Here is a 23,852-nt window from a genome sequence, read left to right as displayed (position 1 = left end):
CTGCCAGGTGTCCTGCTGGGTGTCACATAGACTATCAGGCCTGGAGTTCACACAGCCCCCAGCCAATCAATTAAGGCAGAATCACAAAAGGCAGAAAACACCTAGGTTCTTCAGTACGGGCCAGATAGATGTTCACTGCTATGAGTTGCCCATGTATACATATGTATTGACACTTTCTTTGCCACATGGCTCCTAGCACCATCTGTAATGGCTACCTTCTGACCACTTTTATAAACAGCTGTGTGAGGTGTGATACCACACATTTAAAAAACATCCAATTCAGTGTTTTTTAATGTATCTGCTAAGGGATGCAGCCATCACCACAACCAATTTTAGAACATTGCATCACCCATAACCAAACTACACCCCCATCAGCAGCCATTTGTCTAACTCCTTGCTGGCCCCCAATTCCTCATCCCTGGAGGCAACCACTTTCTGTCTTCACCACTGAGCTCATTCAGACACTCTGTATAAATGGGATCATGCTACACGTGGTTTCTGTAAAGAGCTTAGCACCATGCTTCCAGAGCTCCTCTGGGTCAGCATGTGTCGGTGCTTGTATTCTTTTTTATGGCTGAATAACAGTCCATGTTATGTGGTGTGTGTGGATACACCCTGTTTTGCCTGTCAGTTGATGACGTTTGAGTTGCTTCCACTGTCTAGCCATTACAGATACTGCTACTGCAAGTGTCCATCCATGTAATCACTGTGAGAGATGCCGGCACCACGGAGAAGCAGAGGCCTCAGGTGCCTGGGGTGCCTTGGGTTGACAGTGATCGCTCTCTGGCTGCATCTTCACACACACACACCCTGTGCTCCTGCAAATGAGAAACTCGCATCAACAGTTTCTGAGGTTACATGTTTCCTTTTTGTATGAATTTTTAAGATTTATTTGACAGGCAGAATTACAACAGAGAGAGAGAGAGAGAGAGAGAGAGAGAGAGAAGTTCCATCCTCTGCTTCATATCCCAAAAGGTTGCAACGGCTAGAGCTTGGCTGATCCAAAACGAGGACTATCAGGAGCTTCTTCTTGGTCTCTCATATAGGTGGAGGGTCCCAAAAATTTGAGCCATCCTCTGCTGCTTTCCCAAACCATAAGCAGGGAGTGGATTGGAACTGAAACAGCTAGGACTTGAACTGCATCCTATATGGGATACTGATACCACAGGAGAAGGCTAACGTGCTAAGCCACAGCTCTGGCCCTGGAAGAATGTCTTTTGAGGAAGCTTAGGGCTCTTTGTCCTCCATTTGTCTGTCAACCTCAGTTGCTTGCTCAGTTGTCCAGGAATACAAAAATGAGAAGAGTGGCTTCTCTACTTTTCTACCATGCTATGCTTTCAAGAATGTGTAGTTTCCCAATATGGTTTCCATAGCAACCTTTGGTTTTTGTCCATGGTTACATGATTTGCTCAGCTTAGTCCTCACAGGAGGATAAGAAAAAAAGCTGTCTTCAGCAAATGCTTCTGCGCCAGGCCCTTTTAAAAGACTTTGCACATAGCGTTTCTCAGAACCAGCCTCTGAGGTTGGTACTGTCACCCCGCTATTCTAGTGGGGGTAACAGAGCTCTAAGGAGGTTATGGATGTGCTGTAGGACACAGAGCTGGTATGGCTCCAGGCTTCCAGTTCAGGTAGTCAGAAGGAGGAGCTCTGACTCTTAAAATGGCCTCAGGGGGAGACCACAGGGCTGGCTGCTTATTTTTAAAGCTGCAGACCTGCCATTTGAATAAGAGCCCTGTCTGGGGGCAGCTCAGCCTGTGCTTGGGAGACATTGGCACCTGGGTTCTGGGGTCACTGTCTCTCCTGAGTGGCCTTGCTGGGGCGGTGCTGTTGGATGGCCCAGTGCAGCCTGCCTCAGGGGAATTCCACTGGGCTCTTGCCTTTGCCTGGGAAAGCCAGGTTTCTTCTTGTTGGAGGTGGGGCAGGGCGGGGGCTTGATGCAGGATAGGCAAGACAGGCCTGGGGTGCTGCTCAGTGCATGCTGAGCCCTGTGTCCCTGCCCTGGGGAGGGTGCAGCCCTGCCCTCCACCCTTTCCCACCTCCACCCCAGGCCTGGCACCATCCAGGATGTGTGCTGGTATTTATGGGTAGGTCCCAGCCCAGCCCGCGTGCCCAGAGTCCTTCCAGGTAATGGATGGAAGTTTTCCCGCTACCACCCCTAGTCAGTTTTCTTGAAGGTACTTGGTTCAGACTGCTCTGGGCCGTGCCCTTACTCTGTTTTCTAACCTCCTCACTTCTTAGAATTTTAAGTTTTCTCTTTGCAAATGGCTCCCTTCTGGGTATTTTAGTTTTCTTCTGTGCTGAAGTCCCCTGATGTTGTTTTGGGGTGTCTGGAGCCCAGCAGTTTGTAAGCACCTAAATAGGTTTGTTCCCTTCCTTGCCTGCCTTTTCTTGCTATCTGGTAATTCTACATCACTCCCAGCCCCCGCTTGCTCTCTAGTTTCTATTGCGCCTGTTGCTCTAGCAGCCAGCTCAGGTATCCTAGAAACAAGAAGAGAAACAAAACTCCGAAAATGCTCCCAGAGGCCTAGAGGCAAGTATCAAACCAAAACAAAGTTTTCTGAAAGGAAATGAAACAGCACAGGGAAGGGGGTGGCAGTGTGGGTTGGGCCAAGGTGGTTGGCTGGAGAGTGCTGAGTCTTTGGGCAGAGGCTTTTTTGTTTTGCTGGCCCCTGCTTCTCTCCTCCAAAGGCTCCTTCTGCCATCGTTTTCCCCTCAGGAAGTCGCCTCTCACCTGTCACACTGAAAGCCCTCTGCTGTAGGGTGCCAGGCTGGTTGCCAGACAGCTCTTGGGAGGACTTAACTGGATTGAATAGCCTAACTGGATTGAGAGCCCCTGATGTCAGTGTGGAACAAGGAATTCTGAAAGTGGGCTTCTGCATGGCCAGAGTGGCTGCGTGAGTGCTATGCATGGGCTGCTCCTGGCCTGCCGGACGTGTCCTGGCAAGGGGACCAAGTCTGCGCAGAGGCTAAGCAGAGACCTTTTGGTTGCCTTCTGTGGGGAGAAGGACAGGGAAAGCTGGTGCACCTGAGAAGCCCCCTGTCTGCTCAGCCCAGGCTGCACATGGTGCAGAGCTGCACAGCACTGGGAAGGCTGGGCAGGACCTCCTCAGTGCTCACCTGACCTCTGTGCTGAAGCCTCACCGTGTGGGATGGTGGAGAGATGGAATGGCCTGAGGGAGAGAGTTAGGTCTCCTGCTTGGGTGGCAGGAGAATCTGCCTGTTTACTTGGTTTGTAAGTGTTAACGGTTCACAGAGATTCACCTCTTGTCTGAGAAAGGTGATTGAGTCCTAAGGGCAGGAAGCAGCTTACTGATAACTGGCCACCAATGACTATGTTTTAAAAAAACCAAACATTTATTTGTTTTTATTGGAAAGTCAAATATACAAAGAGGAGGAGAGACAGAGAGAAAGATCTTCTGTCTGTTGATTTACTCCCCAAGTAGCCTCAACTACCAGGGCTAAACCGATCTGAAGCCAGGAGCCTCTTCCGGGTCTCCCACGCAGGTGCAGGGTCCCAAGGTTTTGGGCTGTCTTTGACTGCTTTCCCAGGCCGCAAGCAAGGAGCTGGATGGGAAGCGAGGCCGCTGGGATTAGAACTGGCGCCCATATGGGATCCCCACACGTGCAAGGCAAGGGCTTTAGCCACTAGACCAGCATACCGGGCCCTGACCATGTTGTTAACACCCTGTCTTATGCCTTTGATTAGGCATTTTGTATGTATGTAATAGAAGCAGAAATGTCAGTGGGTCTCAGAGCCTTGGCCAGATTGCAATCATTGGATTCCAGTCATAAAGAGGGCCACAACCAAGGATACCCTGTCGCTGTCCTGCAGCGATGGACTTGGTGCACGGAGCCGATAATAACACGCTTGCACTACTGACTGATGATCAATAGCCAAAATTTATTAGGGGCAACAGACTTTATATGCTGAGGGTCATACAGGATTAGGGTAGAGATACTTAGTTCATCAACAGAACCATCAACTGTTTCTATGCCTTAGTTTGGAAGTCCTTTTGCCTTTATATTACTTCCCAATCAACTGTTTTTATACAAATGATATCTCATCAGGTATACAAAAGGTAGCCATACAGTTGTTCTCATGCAAAGGATATCCAATCAGTCACACACAAGACATCCATTCAGTTGTTTATCATACAAATATTGTCCCATCAACTGTAATCCTGTGCTCCCTGACTACGGTCGCTGACCTACAGTCGCTGACCTACGGTCACAATGTCCTCCTACAATACCCTAAGAAACATCCTAGAATGAGTGTCTTTTGGAGTATATAAAGCTGTAAGATTTCCCCTTTGGAATTGAAACTGTAATTCCAAACCTGGGTGAGAGTCCTAACCTATCAGCAGTCTCCAGCAAGTCCTGCATGGAATGCATAGTGGGACTTCCCTACTGCAACTGCTGCCCCCCAGTCTCTTTTTGTTATTGATGTACATGGATCCCCTTCAGGAAGTTGACTGAGAGAACCATGCAGATTGCTTAGTATAATACCACTTTCAGTGCACACAATCCTGTAAAGTACACACTGTGTGTGTGTGTGTGTGTGTGTTAAGATTTATTTGTTTATTTGAAAGAGAGCAAGTGAGCAATCTTCCATCCACTATTTCACTCTGCAAGACCACAATGGCAGGTGTTGTGCCAGGCTGAAGCAAGACTCTTAGAGTTTCTTCCAGGCTTCCCACATAAATGCAGGGTCCTACTCACTTGGGCTGTCTTTTGCTGCTTTCCCAGGCACATTAGCTGGCAACTGGAAAGGAAGTGAAGCTGCCTGGACTCGAACCAGCACCCATATGGGATGCCAGTGTCACAGCCCTGCTACTCCATAATGCCAACACTGATACTGTTTCTCTTTTACACATGGGGGAACTGAGGTCCAGAGAAGTGAAGGGATGTGACCCTGATCTCATGGGATGCTAACAGACTAACCTGTCTAACCCCAGGGTTATTGACCTTGCTACTGCCACAATATCTTTGAATACCCATGTACCCTAAATGCCTAAGGTGGGGGAGAGCCATGGGCCCTGGTTCACAGGTCTGTTTACCCAGGAGGTTCCTCAGCGGCCAAGGTTTTGGAATCTTGCAGCTAGTGACTTAAAGATTCAATCACTCATTCACAAATATTTATTGGGTGTCTGTCTTTCTGGCCCTTAGGACAGTAAACAAGAGACAAAAATACTACCTTCAGAGCTGGCAGCCTAGTGTGTGAAGATGGGCTATCTGCCTCCCTGAATGTAATTTGGATGGAGTATTACTAGTCAGAATATGCTTTGGAAACAGTGTAAGCACTAGAAACAAAAGATGACTGGGATTGTGGGCCTGTAGGGTTGTGGTAAATGGGGCTAGAGGGTGCCTGTGAGCAAGACATGCAGAGTCCTCCATGTGCTCTCCTACTCTTAAGTGAGAATCTATTTACCTGGTCTGCAAGAGGAAGTCTCGAGGCTCAGGGTCTGGTTGAATCTTCCTGTCCTGCTCTGTATTTCTGCTGTTGTATCCATAACTCAATCAAGGACTCCTTTGATTGCCTCCTGAAGGCTGAAGAATGGTGGGAGGTGGGTCCTGTGGCAATGGTGGGCTCTGTGTGATGGCAGTAGGCCCACACCTGCCAGGAAAGGAGGGTACCAAGGGCTTTGGGCTCTCCTGGCAGCAGGCCTAGCAACAGGACCCTGGTGGGCAAGCCCAGAGTGACTAAGGCCTCACCTCGCCCCTGGCCAGGAAGCCATCACTCTGGACCCTCCAGTTCTGAGTTGTGGGAGTCAACCTGTGGGACCAGCAGAGCCCAGCCTCTGTCATGGGGAGCATTTCAGTTGACACTACTGCATAGGCCTGACCTACTGGGCAGGGTTAAGGGAAGAAGGAGGAGGGCCGTTCTTGTCTCTCTGGCTAACTGGGGAACTTGATCAGAGTTTACTGGGAATTCCAAGGAGGCTCCTCAGTGCTTGTTCTTTTTTTTAAATTTTATTTATTTATTTAGAAGGCAGAGTGACAGAGCAATAAAAAGACACAGAAAGAGATCTTCCATCCTGTGGTTCACTCCCAAAATGGCTGCAATGGCCAGGGCTGGGCCAAGCCTAAGCTCAGAGCCAGGAACTCCATCTAGGTCTCCCACCTGGGTGGCAGGGGCCCATGTAATTGAGTCATCATCCTCTGCTTCCCAGTTGCTAGCAGGATGGCGCCTTGACCAGGCTGCACCACAACAACTGCCCTGTCGTTGGTTATTTTGTGAACAAGCCAGGCACACAGGAGATCTTGGGTATTTTGCAAAAAGTATCAGTTGAAGGATCTGCCTTTGTGTTTTCTCCCCCTTACCTTGCTTTTCTATCCCACATCTGAGGATTTGCCAGGTAAGCTTGAGCACTGGGGATGTTAGAAAAGGAAGGGGTGACTTCATCTGCCTGTGGCCCCAGTCACCCTTCTATCCATGTTGGATAATTACACACACACAAACACACATGCACACCTTAAATGCAGTCTGATACACCAAACTTAAAGGCTGCTTTAGGTTGATCTATTTAAGGCAAACCCGTAAGCTTACCATGGAGTCCTCAGCATGCACTTTTTCCAGATTTAAAATATGGTTTGCTATGTTATGCATCGAGTCAAATCAATTGGGTTGTCTGGTTCTGAGCCCCTTTGTTGTGGTCTGTCTGGGCCCTGAGCCCTTTGTTGTGGTCTGTCAGTAACAGTAATAAAGTTAGAGCACTGGGACCTAGGCGGGTTGGAAAGCCTTTACTGAAGCGATGAGCCTGTACAGAGGGACTCCCCAGCAAGCCAACATAGCTTGCAAGGTGCTAGAGAGCTTGCTGGGCTCTGGATTCATGATGGTGGCAGGCCTATGGCTATTATTTCTTACTGGATCAAGTATTGAAGTGTCTGTGTTTATGAGCTTTGAATCATAGTTGACTTGATTTAGTGTAAATTCAGGAGCAGTGGGGCACAGAATTCTAAATCCATCTTGTTTTGTCATATTTTTTAAGACCCTCTTAACTTTGGCATTCTAGAAGGAATAAGGGAAAGAGAACCAAGCATGCATAGGATCTAGGGAGGGGAGAAAGGGGTGGTGGGACTCAGTGTGCCAAGTCTGTTGCGCAGTATGGCAATTCTGGGCCAGCTGGTCACAGCCAAGGTCCCAGTGTCTCTAGATAAGATTATCTGGGGTTGGACCTGATGTGGTAGCCTAGCAGCTAAAGTCATTGCTTTGCACATGCCAGGACCTCATATGGGCGCTGGTTTGTGTCCTCGTGGCCCCACTTCCCATCCAGCTCCCTTCTTATGGCCTGGGAAAGCAGTTGAGGATGGCCCAAAGCCTTGGGACCCTGCACTCACGTGGGAGGCCCGGAAGAGCTCCTGGCTCCTGGCTTTGGATTGGCTTAGCTCCAACTGTTGTGGCCACTTGGGGAGTGAATCATTGGATGGAAGATCTTCCTCTCTGTCTCTCCTCCTCTCTGTATATCTGATTTTTCAATTTCAAAAAAAGATTACCTGGGGAATTTACTTATTGGAGGGAATTTTTTTTTAAACTGGAAAGGCAGATTTGCAGAGAGAAGGAGAGACAGAGAGAGAGATCTTCCACCCAGTGGTTTACTCCCTAAGTAGTTGCACACAGGTGCAGGGTTCCAAGTCTTTGAGCCGTCTTCCACTGCTTTCCCAGGCCATAAGCAGGGAGCTGGATGGGAAGTGGAGCAGCCAGGACACAAACTGGCACTTATATGGGATCCTGGTGCTTGCAGGGCATAGGATTAGTCAATTGGGCCTTTGCTCTGGGCCCTGGAGGGATTTCTTGAGCCTCAGATACCAAACACTCCCTAGTAACTGGTTACTGCCACCCCACTTCAAGTTTCCAGGCAGCAGTGGTGTTCAGATGGAAGGCGGCAGCAGGTTCTACTACGAAGGTTAGGTGGAGGAGTTTCTAGTCTGCTCACACTCCTCTCCTGCCCCATTCCTGGTTGGCTCTGGTCAGCCAGTTCTGGTGCTGATGAAGAGGTGAGGCCAAGAGGCAGTGGCCCGGGCCTCTCACAGCCAGGGAGCGTGGTGAGCACGTTGCCTGGCTCTTGGCCTCCAGCGTCTTGCCTGGGACTGTTGCTGCCTGGCTTTCCTCCTGGAGCCTCATATGGAAAGTCAGTCTGGACCTGAATGCATCTGACGCGCTGAGCGGAGACCTTGTTGCCAGCCTTCTTTGCAAGGTGCCTGGAGTCTCTGAATGTCTCCTTTTGTGTCAGGAAGGCCCTTCTCAGGTTTACTGGGGCTAGAGTGTCTCTGAGCTGGGACCTGCAGCTCTGTGGCCCTGTTAGCTCCCAGGCTTTCTCCCTAACCCTGTGTCTCTCTGAACCTCCCTGCACTTTGGGTCCTTCCCTGGCCTCCTGCTACCTGTCTCATCTAGTAGGAGGGCTGAGTGGTGGCCCTGCTAGGTACGCACACCGGTACACATGTGAGCAGCCTCAGCCCTGTTTGAAACACAGTGCTTGGCACGTGCGTGGCTCCAAACCTGCTTCAAGCTGTGCCCCTCAGGTCTACTTTGTTCAAATGATGTGTTTGCTCTCCTCCTGTACCCTCCTCAGGTGTGTGCAAGGAGTCATAAAGCCTGTGTCCCTGTGCTCTTTGTAGCTGTGTCTAGAGAGGGGGCTGGTACTTAGGGTCCTGATGTGGTTAGACTTTGAAGGATCCCTCTCACCCTCACGGGACTCCGGAGATTCGAGTAGGGAAGGGGGCCCCAGGAGCAGGTTTCCAGGAGAAAGCTGCCTGCTGGGTGGCTGGAAGTCCGGTGACCAGTAAATCCTAAGGGAACCATGGCCTATTGCTGAGCCTGTTGTCTCACTCCCTTCCCCAGATGTGTGGTCGTGTTATTCAATCCCCGGAAACACAAGCAGCATCACATCCTTAACAGTTCCAGGTAAGCAGGCCTGCATTCTCAGGGCGCAGCTCTTCCTCCTGCGGCTATGAACAGGGCACTGTCCAGGGCAAGGGTGGGGAACATCCAACCCAAGACTTTCAGGCCCATAGAAATGCTTGGTTTAGCCCTGCCAAGGCAACCATAGGTAGGACTCGAAATTCCATACGCCTACCGCAGGAAAATTTTTAAGTTGATAGTTTTATATGACCTGTGGATAATGTTATAAATATCCAAGTGGCCTCTAGCAGAAAAAAGTTCCCCACTCTTGAACTGTGGTCTTAATCAGGGCCAGATGAGGAAGTACTACAGGTGCCATCAGTGTTGGCTGGCCTTACCTCTGAGAGGCTGTTGGGGGCCAGGCCTAGGCCAGCCTGCCAGTGCCCCTCTGAGCCTGTCCATCCATCTCTTGCAGGAAAACCATCACAGCCCTTGCCTTCTCCCCTGATGGCAAGTACTTGGTCACTGGCGAGGTGAGTTGGGAAGAGCAGCAGCACTGTGCCAAGGGACGCTGGCCTGGCCTTAGCTGTGGCTGATGTCACAACCCTTCCTGAACAGAGGCCAAGTCCTGGTGTTACCATCCTTTAGAACAGTTCTTAAGTTCGGGGTGCATCTGAGTCACTTCCAAGGCTTGTTAAAGCCTGTTCCCCCCACTGCCTGCCAAGTTCTTATAAACCTCGAATGGGGACCCCTCAAATTCACATTTCTGCCCAGTTCCCAAAGTAATACTGATGGTTAGGGAAGCAACTTTGAAAAGCCACTGTCTTATAATACTCCTTGTCCCTGGAGGCCACCTGCTGGGCACATGAGGAACACCTCTGCCTTCCCTGCCTCTTGGCAGGAGGCAGTCAGGGAAGGAACACAGAAAGGTTGGGGTTCTCAGCCCTGTCTGCCTGGAAGCTCTGCGCGTACCCTAAAGTGCAGACCCCTACCCCAAGGTCTGAATATGATCTTGGGCTGCTTTCCTGCTGAGGGAAAGTGCCATCCTTGGGCATTTATTTTATTCCCTACGCACCTGTGCTGTTTGCTTTTGGCAGGGCTCGTTAGAGGCAGTGCCCAGTAGCTGAGAAGTCAGGGCCCCTTGCCATGGAAGGTGAGGGAGGCTGCATGTCCGCGGTCCTCACGTGCAGTTCTTGCCTCCTTTCAGAGTGGGCACATGCCCGCCGTGCGGGTGTGGGACGTGGCCGAGCACAGCCAGGTGGCAGAGCTGCAGGAGCACAAATATGGGGTGGCTTGTGTGGCCTTCTCCCCGAGCGCCAAGTACATTGTCTCTGTGGGCTACCAGCATGACATGATCGTCAACGTCTGGGCCTGGAAGGTGAGCAGGCTGGGTGGAGAGGCCTGGCACGTCACGGATGGCTGGTAGCAGCTGGGGCGTCAGGAAGCTGCCCGTCTGAGCTGTTTCCCTCTACCTCTGAAGCAGCTGGGTGGCCAAGCATGCTGCGGGAAAGCGCTAGCTCTGTGCCGCAGGGGGTGAAGCTTTTTCAACTACTCAAAGGGGATCTACCCCACCGCTTTTTCTGACCAGTAAATCCCCTAAAGGAAACACATTTTCAAGCGCAGGCTCTTCCTAATCCCCCTCCATTTTCTGAGCCTCTTTCTTCTCAGCCCCAGAGCCTTGATTCTTTCTCTTCCCTTCTCTCCAGAAAAACATTGTGGTGGCATCTAACAAGGTATCCAGTCGGGTGACAGCAGTGTCCTTCTCTGAAGACTGCAGCTACTTTGTCACTGCAGGCAACCGGCACATCAAATTCTGGTACCTGGATGACAGCAAGACCTCGAAGGTGAGATACTAGGGCTGAAAGTCGCCTGAGGCTCTGGTCCTACTTGGCACAGCTGCCCCAAGACTGCTCCACCTCTTCTGGCTTAGCAATCTTGCAGGAGTTTCAGGGGAGCCAGACACAGCCCAAGCTTGAGAGTGTTCCGGGAGTGGGGCGAGGGGGGCAGTGGGACCCTGCTGCTTCCTCTCTCCTTATTCTGTGGCAGGCTTGGGGGCTGGAAAACAGCGATTTGTCTCCACAGGTTAATGCCACCGTGCCCCTGCTGGGCCGCTCGGGGCTGCTGGGGGAGCTCCGGAACAACCTGTTCACTGACGTGGCCTGCGGCCGAGGGAAGAAGGCAGACAGCACCTTCTGCATTACATCCTCAGGGCTGCTGTGCGAATTCAGTGACCGCAGGCTTTTGGACAAATGGGTGGAGCTGAGAGTAAGTCTCTCTCTCTTTAGTGGGTAGGGACTTCCCAGGTCCCTGCTTAGGGGCGAGCTGGTGCTGGGACTTCCGGGCCGTGTGTGCAGGAGAAGGCGGCTTGGGGGGGCTTGAGCTAAGCCCAGCTCCCACCCCCTGGTGATCCGTGTAACTGCCTCCTCTCTGCTCTCTCCCTCTCTGTCTCTCTTTCCCCTGCTTTCCTCTTGAGCTCAGAACACAGACAGCTTCACAGTAAGTGCTGCCTGCGTCTTCCTCTCTTGCTCATGCTTCTGCTTTCTCTTTGTGGGCTTTTCTTCTTTTGTCCTCTTGGCCAGTGCCTGGGAAGGGTTCCCAGTTCCCATCCCCCAGCTGCACAGCACTGGAGTCCACTGGCCACCTGCTGCTGGAGGGAGGGCAGCAGATGATAGCAGGGGGCTCAGAACAGAGCAGCAGGGCTGCTTTCCCCTCACCCCACCTTGGCCCCACTGTCCTCCTGGCCAGTGACTGTTGATGGAGGCAGAGTGGGCAGGTGGCTGCTACTAAGCTGATCCCCTCTGCCTACAGACCACGGTGGCCCACTGCATCTCTGTGAGCCAAGACTACATCTTCTGTGGCTGCGCCGATGGTACCGTACGGCTCTTCAACCCTTCCAACCTACACTTCCTCAGTACCCTGCCCCGACCACATGCCCTGGGCACAGACATTGCCAGCGTCACTGAGGCCAGGTGAGCTCTGTGGGCCCCCTGTCTCCATTCAAAGCCTCTTTTGGTGCCCAGGAACACCTCTGCAGGCAAAGGTAGGTCTTTCAGTACTTAGTGTAACCAGGGCAACCATACAGGATGGAGGATGTGGGAGTGTCTCAAGAAGCATGTGTCAGAAGGGGCTTGCGGGATTTGGACTTATAGTAGGTGATGCTTAGGGATGGTTCAAAGGGCCCAAAGTTGTGTTCTGCTCTGATGCTGTCAGGAAGTGGACACATTTCCCCATCAGTCATGTTGGGCAGGGGAGGGCACCGTTGGCCCTTTCTGTGGTTTGTAGGGTGAGGTTGTGTTTATCTTCATGCAGATGTGCTTCAAAACAGTCTTATTTTGCCCCATCCTGGCTACAGAATCACCTTGTGTGCCGCTGGTGTTTGTGAGTGTTCTTACTCATCATAAGAACACTTGGCCCCATGGCCTGTGCTCAGCCAGCACCCGGCTCCTGGACGCTGGTCTCCTTCCTCAAGCAGCTCTGGCCAGGGCTCCAACACTCTGTCGTTCTCTTGAGTATCACTGGTTTGTTCTGTCCTTTCCCCCACAGTCGCCTCTTCTCTGGTGTGGCCAATGCCAGGTATCCAGACACCATCGCCTTGACCTTTGATCCGACCAATCAATGGCTGTCCTGTGTGTACAACGACCACAGCATTTACGTTTGGGATGTGAAGGACCCCAAGAAAGTGGGCAAGGTGTACTCAGCCTTGTACCATTCCTCTTGCGTCTGGAGTGTGGAGGTATGTGAATCTGGCCGGCTGGCTGGGTGAGACTGAGCAGCTCTACTGGCATCACTGTTACAGAGCAGAAAGCGCGTTTTGCCAGATGCCACCTCCCTTTTCACCATCAGAGTCTCTGTGATGGGGCCTGTGGGTTGAGTTGGAATGTTAATTCTTCCTCATCTCTGACATCTTCCAGTGTGCACTGCTATTAGTTAAGCCTTGTCTGGGATTGGTGATCTCGCCAAAGTCATTAACTTGGCTGAGTCCCAGTTTCTTCAACTGTAAAATGATGTGTCTGATCCACCTAACTGTTCTAAGAATAAAGTATAATGAAGACCGTGGGATGCATGGCAGAATGCCTGGTGCATCATCGGTGCTAGGTCAGTGTACTTTCCCTTAGATACTCATGTCACGACCATTGTGCCTGGCACCAGGCTGGGTCTTGGCTAGCATTCTCTCTTTAGTTCCCTTCTTCCTCCCCACATGGCTGTCTAACCGTGTACTCTGTGCCCCTGCAGGTCTACCCTGAGGTGAAGGACAATAACCAGGCCTGCCTGCCCCCTAGTTCTTTTATTACCTGTTCCTCTGACAACACTATCCGCTTGTGGAACATGGAGAGCTCCGGTGTGCATGGCTCCACCCTGCACCGAAACATCCTCAGCAATGTGAGCACTGATGCTCTGGAACCCCACTCTGTACTTGCTACCCCAGCCCCTCATAGCTTTTGTCTCTCAGTCGCAGGCCCCAGATCCCTAAACGTGATCTCCCAGTTCTTGTTCAGCTGGGTATTGTGAACCAAGAGTTTGTCTTGCCCAGCGTTTGCCTCCCCCTGCAGCTATGCTGTGTGGATCTGTCTTATCCGCCTCTTCTGACCTTTCCCACTAGGACCTCATTAAGATTATCTATGTAGACGGGAACACGCAGGCCCTGCTGGACACTGAGCTGCCTGGAGGAGACAAAGCCGATGGGTCCCTGATGGATCCCCGGGTGGGCATCCGCTCTGTGTGCATCAGCCCCAATGGACAGCATCTGGCTTCAGGGGACCGGATGGGCACACTCAGGTAATTCCAGGCCCAAAGTGGCTGTACCTGCCTCCCAGGTGCAGGCTGGGCTGGTCAGGGCCTCAGGTACAGAGTTTTATGGAAATTGTCTCACAAAGGCCAGGAGCAACATATTTTTACCTATAAGGGAAAGACAGTAACTTTGCTGTGAAGAACCCCAGCAGGAAGTAGCTTGACCAAGTGACCAAGGTTAATACCCTTGTATCAGCAACATGAAGCCATTCTATGAAGTTTGTAATATTGTTTCTGTGGTGTCCTTTCCAAATATGCATAAAGTTAACACAGTCATGAGAAAGTACCAGCAAACCTGAATTGAGGTGCATGCAGCCCAGAGCAGCTGATCTTCAGAACTGTCTAGGTCATGAGAGGGAAGGCAAAGCAGAAGAACTGCTACAGATGGCAGAAAGAAATAGCAACTAATGCAGTTTGGACTCTGGGTAGGATCCTGGATCCTGAAGGAAAGAAAATGGGTGAGCTGTGAATCACAAGGTCCTTAAGGAATCGTCTTGCACTGGTGTACATTTCCTGGCCCTGATACACTATGAAAGGTGTTAACATTAGGGAAAGCTTGGTAAGGGGAGTATAGAAATCAGACTCATCTGTCATCTGTAAAGTGTAACAGAGGAAGGGGTGAACCCCTCCTGCTGTGGCCTGGTGGTGACCCCCTCTCACCTCCTCTGCAGGGTGCATGAGCTTCAGTCCCTGAGTGAGATGCTGAAGGTGGAGGCCCATGACTCAGAGATTCTGTGCCTCGAGTATTCTAAGCCCGACACAGGTGAGGGGGTGCCCCGTGCCTGGGCTGGATGGCATGGCGTTCCTCCAGTCCCACCAGGGCCACTTACCTCCGTCCTGGTTTCTTGGTGCCTTTGTAGGTTTAGTGGAGGACAGTGCCATCTCTGCTCTGTGGTTCATGTGGCTCAGGGACATGAGGCTCTGTTCCCTTGGAACCTGCAGTTGGGCTCAGCTAAGGACCCACTCGGGGCTGACAGAGTTGTTCTTTCAACCCCAGGTCTGAAGCTGCTGGCGTCGGCAAGCCGGGACCGGCTGATCCACGTGCTGGACGCTGGGCGGGAGTACAGCCTACAGCAGACGCTGGACGAGCATTCCTCCTCCATCACCGCTGTCAAGTTTGCAGGTGGGGGGGTTGGGCAGATGAGACACATCCCACCCCTACTGCCACTTGTCCTCCCTCTGAGAGAGGGCTCTGTCATCTGTAGGGGAGTATTGAACAGCAGCTGAAAGGTCTGGGGTTGGGTGGGAAGACAGGTGTAGACTCAGGCTAGAGGACCCTGAGCCAGCCAGTCTGGGAGAAAAAGAAAAACCCAGGGCTAGAGAGAAGCATTTTGATTGGATTGGTTGTGTCTGCTGTGCTCAAGAGCACAACTGGGGGAACTTAGGGTGGGGAGGCAGGGAAAAGGCTGCCCCCATGTGGTAACAGTGACAACGGCGTCACCTCCTTCTCAGCCAGCGATGGGCAAGTCCGCATGATCAGCTGTGGAGCAGACAAGAGCATCTACTTCCGCACTGCACAGAAGGTGCGTGTCCTGGGCTTCCCAGCAAGGGACAGGGGTAGGGGTCTCTGCCAGTCCCCTGTCTGGGGCTCCGAGTGGTGAAAGGAAGTGAAAGCAGAGCTCGGTGGGCCTGCTGGGGTGTCTGGGTGTGAGTCTGCCCATATGCTGCTCCCTGCAGTCTGGAGATGGTGTGCAGTTTACACGGACACACCACGTGGTGCGGAAGACGACCCTCTATGACATGGATGTGGAGCCCAGCTGGAAGTACACAGCCATCGGCTGCCAAGATCGAAACATTCGGTGCGACTCCCCTTCTTAGGCCTTCCTGCCCTCATGTCTTTTTGTCCAGGCCTTTTATCCCCTTGAGTCCGCTGAATGAGTCCCTTGCCTCCCCTAAGAGATGGTAGGCCCTTTGGCCCCTTCAGTGTTGGCACATAGAGAGAAGGTGCTGGCTGGGTTGCCGATATGTGGCATCCTGGGTGAATGGCAGTGTGTTTCTTTGCAGGATCTTTAACATCAGCAGTGGGAAGCAGAAGAAATTGTTTAAAGGGTCCCAGGGTGAGGATGGCACCCTCATTAAGGTAAGGGGGCCTGGTAGGGTAGGCACTGGGGGCCCTGGGTGGAGAGGGACTGGTACCTCCTGTGTTCTTCAGCTGTGTGGCCCACTCCGCAGGTGCAGACAGACCCCTCGGGGATCTACATTGCCACCAGCTGTTCTGACAAGAACCTTTCCATTTTTGACTTCTCTTCAGGCGAGTGTGTGGCCACTATGTTTGGCCACTCAGGTGAGTATAGCCCTGGAACCTTCCTCTCTTCCCTGAGCTTCTCAGGCCTCAGCAGCACTGCCTGCCCCACCCTCCAGCTCCCATCTCCATTGCTGGGCCAGAAAGGAAGTCACTGGCCACTCCGGGCGGCTCACAGACCACAGTCTTTGTTCTTCACAGAGATTGTCACTGGCATGAAGTTTAGTAATGACTGCAAACACCTCATCTCCGTGTCAGGGGATAGGTGAGCTCTCTGTGCCAGCGGCACATCTTGCCTCCTCCCCTCTTTTCATCTCACAGATGTCTCTGGGAAGTGGAACTGAGCAAGGGTATTTCTTGGGTGGGCCTGGCCTGGGAGGAGGAGGAGACCTGTGGCTCCCTTTGCCAGCTCACAGGGTTGCCACCTGCGGAGTCCTGCCCTGTCCCTCCTCACCCAGCTCTGTGCTCCCCTAGCTGCATATTTGTCTGGCGCCTGAGCTCCGAAATGACCATCAGCATGAGGCAGCGTCTGGCCGAGCTACGCCAGCGCCAGCGAGGGGGCAAGCAGCAGGGCCCCTCTTCTCCCCAGAGGACTTCTGGATCTAAGCGGTGAGAACAGATACTGTGGGCACGTGTTGGGGGTGTAATCAGATGACTGGCTGGGATCCCACTGCTCTTCCCTCCGCCCCCATTCTGGACCTGCTCTTTTGTCACTGTGAATCTCCCAAGACCTTGCGTCTAACACAAAGACCTAGGTGAAGCCTCTTTTACAATGACCTGCCTTGTTTTGGTCTCAGGTGTCAGGCCCCACCAATGCTCTCAACCGGACCAGCTCTCTCATCAGACAGCGACAAGGAGGGAGAGGATGAGGGTAATGAGGAAGAAGAACTCCCAGCTCTGCCCACACTTTCTAAGATGACCAAGAAGGATCCAGGTCTGTGGTAGTCTGCCATGGGGCCAGATAGGCACCTGTTGGCAAAGTGGCTAGATGAGCACCTTCCGGGACTTGGGAGTGAGAGTGATATGAGCTGAGGGGACTGGGGTACCACTGTGGTCATGCGTGGAATAGGCCGGTGTGGGGCCTGGGCTTCAGGGATGGGTGGGCGGGAGGTTCTCTCTCTGACTGCCTGTTTCTGTCTTAGCTGCAAGCCCCAGCGCAGCCCTGCCCCGGAGCCTGTCCCATTGGGAGATGAGTCGGGTGAGTCGCCATTGATGAATGTCCTTCGAGGTTACAGGAAGTGAAGGCAGGTGAAAGCGGGGCTGTCTGGCCTGGGGAGGCATTTGGGTTTGGGGCCTGCCCATGTGCCTCAGTCCTGTATGTGAGGAAGACCTTGTGGGGGAGGTCAGTAGCTGGCTGCTCCTGGGGTGGCGGGGCCGAGGGAAGCCCCAGTGTCTCCTCCCTGTGGGGCTGGGTGAGGTCAGTCCTCACCAGGGGAAGTGCCTCAGTGGCTCAGCACCTGGGGCCTGGGAGGAAATGCCATCAGGGTACAACCTATAGAAAACCAAGGGTGCCAAGAGCAGAAATCTGGAAAAATCATCATGTTAAGGCCCCCAGTTAGGAGATTAGCTCAGAACTTTCATAACAGTTAGAGGGAAAGAGCTATTAGAAGACTGATAGCTGGGTGTGGCCAGAGCAAGCCCCAAGGCTGTCCAGCTCCTACCTGTGCCAGCCCTGTCCATCGTCGGCCCCAGTGTCATGGCAGAGCTGTGGTGTGTTGTCTTTCCGGCCCAGTTTGAGATGGCCTGCCTTCAGTCTTGGAATTCACCAGCAGGTACTGCAGCCTAGCCCAGCTTTGCCCACTCCCAGCCCCAGCCTTGGCCTTCATGTGAACTGGCAGATGATGTGGTCCAAGTCAGCTTGGCCTGCACCCCATCCTGGCTCTCACTCATGCCAAAAGAAAGGGACTTTTAGAGATGCCTAGCTCTCAGGTATCCATGGCACCAGATGGAGGTAGAGCCTAGGGGTTCCTACGTGAGAGAATGTGGGGTGCAGCTAAGAGCATGAACCCTGAAGCCAGCCTAGTTTGTGAGCCCTTTATGCCCTGGGGGTCTTGGACAGCTCATTTCTCATCTATAAAATGGGATAGTAATAGTAGTCACTTCAGCAGGCAGTTATGAGGACGAAGTGAGTTATAATACAGGTGACATGCCTGGCACATGGTAAGGGATTATTTGTCCCCTCTGCCTCCTCACCCCCTTACCAGACACAGGAGCCAGTGGAATTCCTGGATCCAGCTCCTTCAGCCAACCCAGGACCCAGGAGAAGGGGGCGCTGGGCTCAGCCAGGTGTGGAGCTGAGTGTCCACTCCATGTTGGACTTGCGACAGCTGGAGACACTGGCCCCAAGCCCTCGGACCCCCAGCCAGGACTCGCTGGCCACAAGCCCATCTGGTCCTGGGAAGAATGATCGGAAGGACTGTGAGACCTCACATGGCAGCCAGGTGAGCCGGCTTTCTCTTAGCTGCAGAGCGCTCCAAGGAACCCTCGCTAGCCTTACAGTAACAGCTAAGGCCTCAGCACCATTCTGGGTCTGGCTGCTCTGCCCCTCGGCTACACGGTCAGAGTGAGACTGGCCAGGCTGGGTGGCAGGATTAAGGTGGACAATGGAGGGGTTGAACTACAGAAGGAAAGATGGCCATTGCCCTGGACTCGGTTCCTTAGAGGACACTTGGTACCAGGTGGTGACTGGTGTTTGGCAGCCCAGAGTGCTAATATAGTTCATGCAGAAACACATAGAGTCAGTTGGGACCCAGCCTGGCTTCTCAGCGTCTTTCTGTCTTCAGAGCTGGACTTTTAGCTTCCCCAGAATTGGCGCACACTGAGTTCTTGCCCACATTTGTCTCTTCTCCAAGGCCCCTTTCTCCTATCAGCAACCCCAGTGATGCCCCTTTGTGTGTTCCAGAGTGAAAAGACCGCTCGGTCACAGGCTTCCCAACCCTGTTCCTGCCCCCACATTATCCGATTATTGTCACAAGAGGAAGGGGTCTTTGCCCAAGATCTGGAGCCTGCACCCATTGAAGATGGTGTTGTCTACCCAGAGCCGAGTGATGGCCCCACCATGGATACCAGGCAAGGGTTCTGCCTTGGCCCGAGCTCAGCGGCCTGCAACCCCAGTCTTCCCTTCTCTCGCAATGTTTTTTAACTTGGGGGAGGTCTGACCTCTAGGAAGTTCTGGGCTCGGCCACCACCTCATCCCTGTCTGGTCCCCAGCCCTCTGATGCTGGGGCTCAGGCCTGCTCACTGTCTTTTCTTCCCTCTCCTGGCAGTGAGTTCCAGGTGCAGGCTCCAGCCCGAGGAACCCTGGGAAGAGTGTACTTGGGCAGCAGGGGCTCAGAGAAGCACAGCCCCGACAGCGCCTGTTCAATGGATTACAGTGGCAGCCGCCTCTCCAGCCCCGAGCATCCCAATGAAGGTGAGGCTACAGTGCCCTGGGAGAGCCCTGGGCTGGGGGCGAGGGTGCAGCAGTGGAGGCCCTGGCAACAGACAGGTGTGGAATGATGCCTCTCCCCATCCCCCCACATCCAGACTCCGAGAGCACGGAGCCCCTGAGTGTGGATGGCATCTCCTCAGACCTTGAAGAGCCAGCTGAGGGTGATGAAGAGGAGGAGGAAGAGGAGGGCAGCACGGGCCTATACGGGTTGCAGGAAGGCAGCCCCCATACGCCGGACCAGGAGCAGTTTCTGAAACAGCACTTTGAGACTCTGGCCAATGGGGCTGCTCCAGGTGTGGTCAGAGGGCCAGCTTCGGGTTCCCGCAGCCTGCCTACCTTTCTCCTTTCTCCTTGCCTAGCTGAGAGGGAGGGGGCAGGGCAGGCAAAGCCTTGGAGTGACCTTGCAGGGGAGGCAGAATGCAGGCTGAAGGCTTGGCTCCTGCCTTCATCCTTTATATCCACCACCCTGGCAGGGGCCCCAGTTCGGGTGCCGGACAGGACAGAGTCTCGGAGCATCTCTTCCCGATTCCTGTCACAGGTGCAGAGTCCTCCACTCAGGTATAGAGCCCTTGCCCCACGGCAGCGCCAGCTCTCCTCGCCTCGTGATGCTCCTGCTGGAGCAGCAAACACCCACTACTAACGCCCCCAGGGGTCCCTCATCCCACACCCAAGGGTGTTTTGTATTCCTAGTCTTGGGAAACTGACTTGCCCCAATTCTGTTTTGTGTCTGTTTTCTCCCAGTGCCTCTGTGGTGCTGAGAGCTGCTCACCATCTTGGCAGGGAGAAACATGGAGCCTTCTCTGGGTCTTCTTGCACATTTCTTCCCTTAGGGAACTATCCCCCTCCTCAAACCCAGCGCTGACGTCAAGACCAGTCCAGGTGCCACAGGCATCAAGCAAGCAGCTGAGAGGCAGTGGGGCCAATCCCCCTGGAGCACCTCCGGACATGGAGCCCTCCTCTGGCAACCCTCGCCCTGAGCAGGCCGTGCCTGTGCTGCTGCCACGACGCCGTCACAACTTTGACAGCAGCCGGGCCCCCAAGAGAGTAGCTGCAGCCGGCTCCTTACCTGGCCTCCAGAAAGCCCAGTCTGTGCACAGTCTGGTACCACAGGGTGAGGAGCAGGGTGGGCCCGGCTCCAGGGTGTGGGGGCTACCAGGGTTGCTTAGTGGACACATGCAGGGGAAGAGCAACTACCAGGGCTGGAGCTTCACACCTGGGATGCCTCCTTCACTCAGAGATCTGCGTGTCTCTAATCCACAGATGAGGCCCCTTCTTCATCAGGTCCATTGCTGTCACGGGAGATCGAGACCCAAAATGGACTGGGCACCCTGCCCCAGGCTGATGGCCATCCATCTCGGCCCTGCTCCTACCAGAACCCTACCACCAGTTCCACAGCCAAGATAGCTCGAAGTGTCTCTGTCGGGGAGAACTTGGGCCTGGTGGCCGAACCTCAAGCCCCTGCCCCAAGCCGAGCTGCGCCACTCAGCAAGCTGGCCCTGCCCAGCCGGGCTCACCTGGTCCTGGACATCCCCAAACCGCTGCCGGACCGCCCTACCCTGCCTGCATTTTCTCCTGTAACCAAGGGCCGGGTCCGTGGTGAGACAGAGCCACCTGGTGCTTCAGCCGTTGTAGGGAAGGCTCACAGCGCATCTGAGAGGCGGGCCTGTTTGAGGGAGGGTGCTACTCCCAAGCCCAAGACAGAGTACCAGGCTCATTCTGGGTCCAACAGCCCCCGCGCCCAGCAACTGCCAGCCAGCATCCTCCTTCGAGGCCCCGAGAACTCGCAGTCCCCAACCCCCGAAGAGACTCCCAGTCCCATGGAATACACCAGGCCAGGGGCAGCCCTAAGCCAGGACTCAGGTGTGCACAGCTCCCCGGTCCTCACACTCGCCTCATCCTCTCTCTTCGTCACTGTCGGCCACTCTCTGGCTCCATCCCATTTCTGTGTGTCCAGCCTGTGGTGTTTTTCATTCTGTCTGCTCCTGTCTGGGTCCAAAAGTCACGCTGTGATGGTGAGGCACTCCTGCCAGCCTTCATGATCTCCTTGTGTTCCACTTCACCCTCCCGTGCCTTCTGTGCCCAGGGCAGGCCCTTGCCTCTGGACCCTGTTGTTTTCCGTGGTGTCGGGGAGGGTACTGGAAGGAAGGAGGCAAGAGGGAGGGTCTGGGGGCCAGGACAACTTGCTGGGCCTCTCTGAGCTCCAGCCATCTCTCTCAGACCCCGTGCTGAGCCTGCAGCAGTGTGAGCAGCTTGTGGCAGAGCTCCGTGGCAGCGTGCGCCAGGCTGTGCGGCTCTACCGCTTGGTGAGTGTTTGGCACCAACCAGGGGGAACACAGAGTGCTAGGTTGCTCATGTCCAGAGTGGTACAGATAAGGCTGTTCTTCCACCATGGGCATGGAGTCCTTAAGAACATCCCAGGAAGAGAACATCAGAGTTCGAGCCAGGCCTCTTAGACCAGGACCTTGTGGATCATTGCTGGCTAAAAGCTGGTGACTTCCTTGTGCAGGAGGAAGGGACATAGAGACTGTCTGCTCTGGTTTGCTCAGGACAGTCCCAGTTTGTTCTGGACTGATTATCAGCAGTATCCCCTATTCATATCCAAAATGATTTGGCCATTCCTGATATAGAGGATAGTCCGGCAGGACCCAGGCTTTGACAGAGGAGTTGCTGACGAGATGTAGACTGTTTTGTAATCTGATGGGGTTCTCCAGGGCCCTGCCTGTGGGGTCGATATGAATCCCATGCCCCCAGTCCTACCTGCTGGCCTTAGAGCGTGCAACTTGCGCCAGGCCCCTCTGGGGCAGGGATGACTCCGGAGAGCCTCTGCTCTCTGCCCTACTGCACTCCCTGGGTCCTGTTGTTGCAGGTGGCTGGTTGTAGGACGCCCTCGGCAGAGCAGAGCCGCATCGCCCAGCTCCTCCGAGACACCTTCTCCTCCGTGCGGCAGGAACTAGAGGCCCTGGCTGGTGCCACACTGCCCAGCCCCAGTGGGAGCCCCGGGGCCGTGGGGGCTGAACAAACGCAGGCCCTGCTGGAGCAGTACTCAGAGCTATTGCTCCGAGCTGTGGAGCGGCGCATGGAACGCAAGCTCTGAGTTCCAGAAGCCTGTCCCCTGTGAATGCTGCCCCTGCTCTGGACTGCGGCCCCTCCTCCACTCAACAGACGCGTGGGGACGTCTGAGTTGGTGGCATGAGGCAGTGCCTGGAGGCGAGGCGGCTCTCCCAGCCGCTCATGGAGCGGCGCTGTATTTATTAATTTATTTCCCTGACTGTTGCCTCACTTCCAAGGAGCTTCTGCCTCCACGGCCCACCCAGGGGCGCATGGCAGGGGTTGATCTTGGGTCTTCGTCACCTTGGTGCTGGGAGGGCTGGGAGGGCAGCTTGCCCCATCTTGGCACACTGGGAAGGGCCACCCTCTCTTCTTAGAAGCCATTTGAAACTACTTCAGGGATCAGCAGACACAGGGTACTCCGTGGGGTAGAGGTGAGAGGGTATGCAGTACCCTTTAGCCAACTGCATACCTTCACTTCTCTCTCCCCTTCCCCTCCCACACCAGCTGCACTCCCCCGGAGCAGGGGAGGTTTGCCCCACCTCCTGGCCCTCCAGGGTGACCCCAGCCATCAGGAGACTTGAGTTGGCATCAGGACCTGAGGCTCCACATTCCACTCCCTTTCTCCCTTGGACAGGACCTGTCTCCAGCCCTGGTCCCCAACCCCTTTCTTCTGGCCAGAATTTGGAGAGCCAGCTGTGGGACGTTGCTGCGGGACAGTAAATCCCTCTGCTGGGCAAACCTGAAGCCCTGGCCTCCTTCACTCAGCCCCTTGGTCTTCCCTAGCCTCCGACCCTGGCCCCCCGGTAGGCTGCTGGGGCCCCGACACTGCCTTGCCCCTGCATCCTGAGTGATGCTGTCAGCAACCTGTGTTTGGAACTTCCCTCTTGGTTTCCTGAGCACCAGCCCACCTTCTGAGGCCCTTGGCCACCAATGCAGTCACACACCTGCTGGCTGAAGTGTGCCCGGCTTCCTCTCACTCCTGCCCCAGGCTCACCATCCCCGCTCCTGTGGAACGCCTCACACGGAGCACAGGAAGTTACAGAACACATTCGTTCTGGATTTCGGGTGTCCCCAGGCCAGCTGATAGGAGATGGCTACAGGACAAAAGGTTCAGGCAGGAAGAGCCTCCTTGAAGGAGTGCTGGGTGCCCCCACACGTGCTCTGAATGTGGAGGCTGGTGGGAGGGAGATGCAGTGGCCAAGAGACACACTAAACAGGCGGTGGGAGGGACAGGTAAGTGGCAGGGGTGAGAGGGTAGATTAGAACTAGAGAGGCAGTTGTTAGGTGCAAGGGGAGGAGATGGAGCACAGCAGGTAGAAACCGTAGGACCAAGCAGGCAGTAATTGGAGTTGGGCAAAGCACCTGTGTCTCTGGGCCCTCCTGCCTCCCTCCACCCCCAGGTAAGTTGGGGCATCCTTACCACAGCTTCAGGCCGAAACTTGCTTCCCCGCCGTGCTGGATCAGCTGGCAGGGATTGATGGTGAAATTGGGTTCTGAAGGGT

General features: G+C 54.1%; 1 protein-coding gene across 7 annotated transcripts in view; it reads left to right on the top strand.

Annotated features, from left to right (window-relative positions):
• MAPKBP1 (mitogen-activated protein kinase binding protein 1) overlaps nucleotides 1-23,286 on the top strand; it is a 51,622-nt gene extending 28,336 nt beyond the window's left edge. For 3 of the 7 annotated variants that reach the window (XM_058666013.1, XM_058666015.1, XM_058666014.1), the window contains exons 4-31: nucleotides 8,840-8,902; nucleotides 9,315-9,372; nucleotides 10,047-10,217; nucleotides 10,546-10,683; nucleotides 10,922-11,104; nucleotides 11,648-11,808; nucleotides 12,383-12,572; nucleotides 13,073-13,219; nucleotides 13,440-13,615; nucleotides 14,299-14,390; nucleotides 14,625-14,750; nucleotides 15,080-15,150; nucleotides 15,305-15,426; nucleotides 15,632-15,707; nucleotides 15,800-15,911; nucleotides 16,071-16,134; nucleotides 16,344-16,478; nucleotides 16,667-16,803; nucleotides 17,012-17,067; nucleotides 18,074-18,310; nucleotides 18,772-18,938; nucleotides 19,136-19,281; nucleotides 19,395-19,592; nucleotides 19,773-19,857; nucleotides 20,130-20,410; nucleotides 20,560-21,159; nucleotides 21,517-21,602; nucleotides 22,166-23,286. In XM_058666013.1, the coding sequence (XP_058521996.1) occupies nucleotides 8,840-8,902; nucleotides 9,315-9,372; nucleotides 10,047-10,217; nucleotides 10,546-10,683; nucleotides 10,922-11,104; nucleotides 11,648-11,808; nucleotides 12,383-12,572; nucleotides 13,073-13,219; nucleotides 13,440-13,615; nucleotides 14,299-14,390; nucleotides 14,625-14,750; nucleotides 15,080-15,150; nucleotides 15,305-15,426; nucleotides 15,632-15,707; nucleotides 15,800-15,911; nucleotides 16,071-16,134; nucleotides 16,344-16,478; nucleotides 16,667-16,803; nucleotides 17,012-17,067; nucleotides 18,074-18,310; nucleotides 18,772-18,938; nucleotides 19,136-19,281; nucleotides 19,395-19,592; nucleotides 19,773-19,857; nucleotides 20,130-20,410; nucleotides 20,560-21,159; nucleotides 21,517-21,602; nucleotides 22,166-22,393 (4,306 nt within the window). In that variant the 3' untranslated portion in view covers nucleotides 22,394-23,286. The remainder of the gene's footprint in view (nucleotides 1-8,839; nucleotides 8,903-9,314; nucleotides 9,373-10,046; nucleotides 10,218-10,545; nucleotides 10,684-10,921; nucleotides 11,105-11,647; nucleotides 11,809-12,382; nucleotides 12,573-13,072; nucleotides 13,220-13,439; nucleotides 13,616-14,298; nucleotides 14,391-14,624; nucleotides 14,751-15,079; nucleotides 15,151-15,304; nucleotides 15,427-15,631; nucleotides 15,708-15,799; nucleotides 15,912-16,070; nucleotides 16,135-16,343; nucleotides 16,479-16,666; nucleotides 16,804-17,011; nucleotides 17,068-18,073; nucleotides 18,311-18,771; nucleotides 18,939-19,135; nucleotides 19,282-19,394; nucleotides 19,593-19,772; nucleotides 19,858-20,129; nucleotides 20,411-20,559; nucleotides 21,160-21,516; nucleotides 21,603-22,165) is intronic. The other 4 variants (XM_058666020.1, XM_058666019.1, XM_058666017.1 and 1 more) reach the window with 4 other exon arrangements.
• The last annotated feature ends 566 nt before the right edge of the window (nucleotides 23,287-23,852 follow it).

This window comes from Ochotona princeps, chromosome 6, assembly GCF_030435755.1.
Source record: "Ochotona princeps isolate mOchPri1 chromosome 6, mOchPri1.hap1, whole genome shotgun sequence".
NCBI lineage: Eukaryota > Metazoa > Chordata > Mammalia > Lagomorpha > Ochotonidae > Ochotona > Ochotona princeps.
The sequence above is the reverse complement of the archived record's forward strand: the minus strand, read 5'-3'. Positions and strand labels throughout refer to the sequence as shown.